Here is a 5,000-nt window from a genome sequence, read left to right as displayed (position 1 = left end):
TGGAATGTTTAAGACCAGCAAACCACCTCAGACTCGTTTGAGCAGTTTTGTTTCAGCAAGAACTATTTTAAATGCTTTTTGCTTATTTTGTTCTGTGAATCTCGCTAGATCTCATCTCAGGCCTTTCAACCAGGTCTGTGTGACATGAGCAGGTTAAAGGGAGAGTTCACCCAAAAATGAAAATTATCCCATGATTTACTCTCCCTCAAGTCATCCTAGCTGTATATGACATTCTTCTGTCAGACGAATACAATCAGAGTTATATTAAAAAATGTCCTGGATCTACCAAGCTTTATAATGGCAGTGAATGGCTTTTTCTGTTTTGAAGTCCATAAAAGTGCATCTGTCCATCATTAAAGTGCATCTATTGATCATAAAGTGCATCTATCCATCATTAAAGTGCATCTATTGATCATAAAGTGCATCTATCCATCATTAAAGTGCATCTATTGATCATAAAGTGCATCTATCCATCATTAAAGTGCATCTATTGATCATAAAGTGCATCTATTGATCATAAAGTGCATCTGTCCATCATAAAAGTGCATCTGTCCATCATAAAAGTGCATCTGTCCATCATAAAGTGCATCTGTCCATCATAAAGTGCATCTGTCCATCATAAAGTGCATCTATCCATCATAAAGTGCATCTGTCCATCATAAAGTGCATCTGTCCATCATTAAAGTGCATCTCTCCATCATTAAAGTGCATCTATCCATCATAAAGTGCTCCACAGGCTCTGGTGGGTTAATAAAGGCCTTCTGAAGTGAAGCAATGCATTGGTGTATGGAAAATAATCCCAAATTTAAAACTTTATGAAGTAAAATAACTAGCTTCCAGCCAAACGAACATACGGAATCGACTTAAGCCTAAAGTGCAACTTATGCGAGTAATGCGACGCACTGCTGATATTTACGCTACTTCCAACGTCACAAGTTGCGTAAGTTGCGCTTTAGGCCAAATGGCCGGAAGCTAGAAATTTACTTTGTAACGTGTTAAATATTGATATTTTTCTTACACAAACACATGGCTTCTCTTCAGAAGGCCCTTATTAGCCCCCCGGAGCCTGTGGAGCACTTTATGATGGACAGATGCACTTTATGATGGATAGATGCACTTTATGATGGATAGATGCACTTTTATGATGGACAGATGCACTTTAATGATGGATAGATGCACTTTATGATCAATAGATGCACTTTTATGATGGACAGATGCACTTTTATGATGGACAGATGCACTTTTATGATGGACAGATGCACTGTTATGATGGACAGATGCACTTTTATGATGGACAGATGCACTTTAATGATGGATAGATGCACTTTTATGATGGACAGATGCACTTTATGATGGATAGATGCACTTTTATGATGGACAGATGCACTTTTTTGAGCTTCAAACTGTTGGTTGCAATTCACTGCCATTATAAAATTTGGAAGAGCCAGGATATTTTTTAATATAACTCTGATTGTATTCGTCTGAAAGAAGAAAGAAATCTAAGATGACTTGAGGGAGAGTAAATCATGGGCGAATTTTCATTTTAAATTGTACTACTTCTTTAAGCACAGATGAAGCTGATGTCATGCTGTATGATCATGTGTCCCATCAGGCCTCGACTGACACACAGCTGAGGAAACTAGAGGAGCTTCTGTGTGAATCCAACGCCAGGAGTGAAGAGCTGCAGAAAACCGTCAGCGAAGTCACTGCAGCCAAGAACAGACTCTCAGGTGACGCTCCTCTCACTGAAGCACCTGAACGACACTCAGTCACAAGTGTGGAGGCAGGAGGAATCTTTTGGAAAGAAATGAATACTCTTATTCACCAAGGACACGTTAAATTGATAAAAAGTGACAGTAAAGACATTTATAATGTTACTAAAGATGCTATTTCAAATACATGCTGTTCTTTTTACCTTTCTATTCATCAAAGAATCCTGAAAAATAAAATGTATCACAGTACGGACAGATCTTAATCCTACCACAGTCAAATATAACAGGAACGTGTCTGTAAAAGCATTTCTTATATTCAAATAGTCAATTTCTGCGCAACTAAAGATGTTCTTCTAGTAAACGTACACGTTTTCTGTGACGCAGTCAACATTATCTTGGTGGCAAATCAGCAAAATTTACAACAGCGTTATCAAGCTGACTAACAGATGAAAAATTACTTGTTTTGGTATTGGAAACATCGACAATGGATGTGAAGAAACGTCTCAGGTTACGACTGTAACCCTAGTTCCTTGAGAAGGTGAATTGTGTGATTGCGTCTGAAGCACTTGTGTCAACTAGTCCGATGGCGAGAGTGAACGTCACGACCAGGAAAGGATAAAAGCACACCCGGTCTGACCGGCGGTAGCTTCGATTTAGGTTTCCAGCCAGTTTCTTTTTTTATTAATGGAGATATATTATTGGGTCATTCCGAGTCAACTCAACAGTGCTCCTCAGCTCAAATATTTTTATTTTGATCATTTTTTGTCTGGTGAAAGAAATGCATAAATGAAGAAGAAGAAAGCCAAAATATTAAATGTCATGGATTTTGTCTACTATTTTGTAAAAGGGATCAAAAGGACAATTTTCCCCTGAGATTTGGAGACAAATTACAGAGGGGTAAAAATGATTTTAGAAAGACGGCAGCATCATTATTTTATTTTTACACAGAGATTGGTGGGTCTATTAGTACATTTGTTGACTATCAATCTTTCTCATTATATGCCAACGGTGACAGTTCAAAAATGGGAAAACGCACTTCTTGTGTTTTTTGCCCATGTTTGCATGCCTGTAACTCAAGAAGTATTAAAGATATCTTAATATCCTTTAGATTTTGGTTTTTAACAAACTTTCCTTTCGGTATCCTCATTTTAAGGTCCTGAGAGGAACTATTTTATGTAACTAGTGCAAAATAGATTTTTTTTTTAAAGGAAATGGGGGTGAAATAGTAAAATTCCAATTAAAATTTAGACCTGTGCTAAAATGTATGCAGTTGGCATTAACACGCCAACTGCATAGGGATGCACAAGGGTTAATCCGTGTGCTGCTCCCGTTAAGCGTTTGTTAAAGTGATTTAAAAGTGTTCAATCTTGCCTTTGCAGTTGAAAACAATGAGTTTGCGAGGCAGATGGAGGAGCTGGAGAACAAGGGCAGCCACCTGAGCCGCTCCAGAACCCTGCTGATGTCCCAACACGAGGAGCTCAAGAAACAGCTCGAGGAAGAGCTCAAGGTGTGTGTGATCCCAGCCAGAAATAGCCGTCATTTCTCCGTCTAGATTAACTATAGACCCGATATAGTCCGGCTATGAGTAACACACTTCTAGCCAAAATAACCTTGAATTTGGTTACATGTCGTTTCTGCCAAAATAACTTGCGAGATGTATGATATTCCATCATGGAAGCAAAGTATACAGTGATTACAAGGTGTTTGGTTTCATTTCTTCACTCATTTCATTTCTTTGTTATCTAATTGATGACTAGTCTATTCTTGGGCTCTGGTTTAGACGTCTATACATTTTTCAATGACAGCCCAAATTTTGCCTTGTTTTGGCCTAGACGTCTGGCTAAACATGTTACTATATAACGTGTGTTTGGACGGCTATTAGACGTCTTTTAAGCGCAAAATTGCTCGCTGGGTTCCTTCACCCGTCTCTGGCGAGGATCCAGGCGGTGTGTGAGTGACGTGGTTGTGTGTGTTCAGGCTAAAGCGGCGATGAGCGGCGCTCTGTCCGCGGTTCGCCAGGAGTGTGTCGTGTTGAAGGAGCAGCTCGAGGAGGAGCAGGAGAGCAAACAGGAGCTCCAGCGTCTCGTCTCGAAACTCAACAGTGAAATCTCGCACTGGAGGAGCCGCCTCGAGGCCGATGCCATCCAGCACTGCGACGAGCTCGAGGAAACCAAGTATGCATCAATGGTGTAAACGTACTGACACGCCTAATGTGGTTCCAGGTCAAAAATGAGCCGCATTTTCAAGTTGCATGTAAATCTCTCATTGTGCTGTGTTATGTGTGTATTAGAGCTGCACGATTAATTGTTAAAGTCCCCCTGTAGTCAATCATTTTATCCCTTAAAACTCATCTTTTTGCTTTAATAAAAATGAGAATAAATATCTTGACTGTAACTCGACACCCTTGCCTCATTTAGTATACGTGATTCTATGAATATGCAAATGAGCCCCGCCTCCACTCACTCACTAGATTATTAGAGCTGCACAATTAATTGTTAAAGTCCCATGTAGTCAATAATTGTTAAGGCTGTGCACTGTACTAAAATGCTTAATAGACAGCCTGATAATTCTACTGTATTACTGTAATAGTTTAAGTGCCCCTATTATTGCTTTTCCAATATTCCCTTTCATGGAGTGTGTAATAAAGCTGTTTGGGTAACACTTTACAATAAGGTTCATTAGTTTACATTAGTTGACGTATTAACTAACATCAACTAACAATGAGCAATACATTTGTTACAGTATTTATTAATCTTTGTTAATGTTAGTTAATAATAATCCAGCTGTTCATTGTTTGTTCATGTTAGTTCACAGTGCATTAACTAATGTTCACAAATACAGCCTTTGATTTTAATAATGCATCAGTAAATGTTGAAATGAATATGAACTAAGATTAATAAATGCTGATGGAGTATTGTTCATTCTTAGTTCATGTTCACTAATGTACCTTATTGTAAAGTGTCACCACTGTTTGTGAATGTAAACATTTTGTAAAATTGTAAAGTCGAAAGTGCTCGATAAATAAAGCTATTGTCTCCCAAAAGAAAGAATCGACTCTGAACACGCACTGATCCAGATCAAAACCAAATCTGGATTACGTGATCTAATCCCATTTCAGAATCCTTTTTTACTTTTTAAAAACCCATTTTTAAGATTTGATGCACTTCTTTGGAGCAACATCAGCATGCCATCGTTGTGCCCACGACTCTCGTTCTCCTCAGTAACGGTGTGTGTTTCAGGAAGAAGCTGTGTGTGCGACTGCAGGAGGCCGAGGAGGCGCTGGAAGCC

The 5,000-nt window shown here is 38.9% G+C and overlaps 1 protein-coding gene across 1 annotated transcript in view; it reads left to right on the top strand.

The window, feature by feature from the left end:
* The window catches only part of LOC307147305 (myosin-4), an 84,876-nt gene that overhangs the window by 53,633 nt on the left and 26,243 nt on the right, over positions 1–5,000 (top strand). The window contains exons 11-14 of the mRNA XM_079851974.1: positions 1,613–1,730; positions 3,092–3,219; positions 3,690–3,886; positions 4,952–5,000. The exon at positions 4,952–5,000 is cut by the window's right edge and continues 84 nt beyond it. Of these exons, the coding sequence (XP_079708100.1) occupies positions 1,613–1,730; positions 3,092–3,219; positions 3,690–3,886; positions 4,952–5,000 (492 nt within the window). The remainder of the gene's footprint in view (positions 1–1,612; positions 1,731–3,091; positions 3,220–3,689; positions 3,887–4,951) is intronic.

The sequence above is a fragment of the Squalius cephalus genome, assembly GCF_949319135.1.
Source record: "Squalius cephalus genome assembly, chromosome: 19".
NCBI classification, from domain to species: Eukaryota; Metazoa; Chordata; class Actinopteri; order Cypriniformes; family Leuciscidae; genus Squalius; species Squalius cephalus.
Note: the sequence above shows the minus strand (reverse complement) of the source record. Positions and strands in the feature narration are given on the sequence as shown.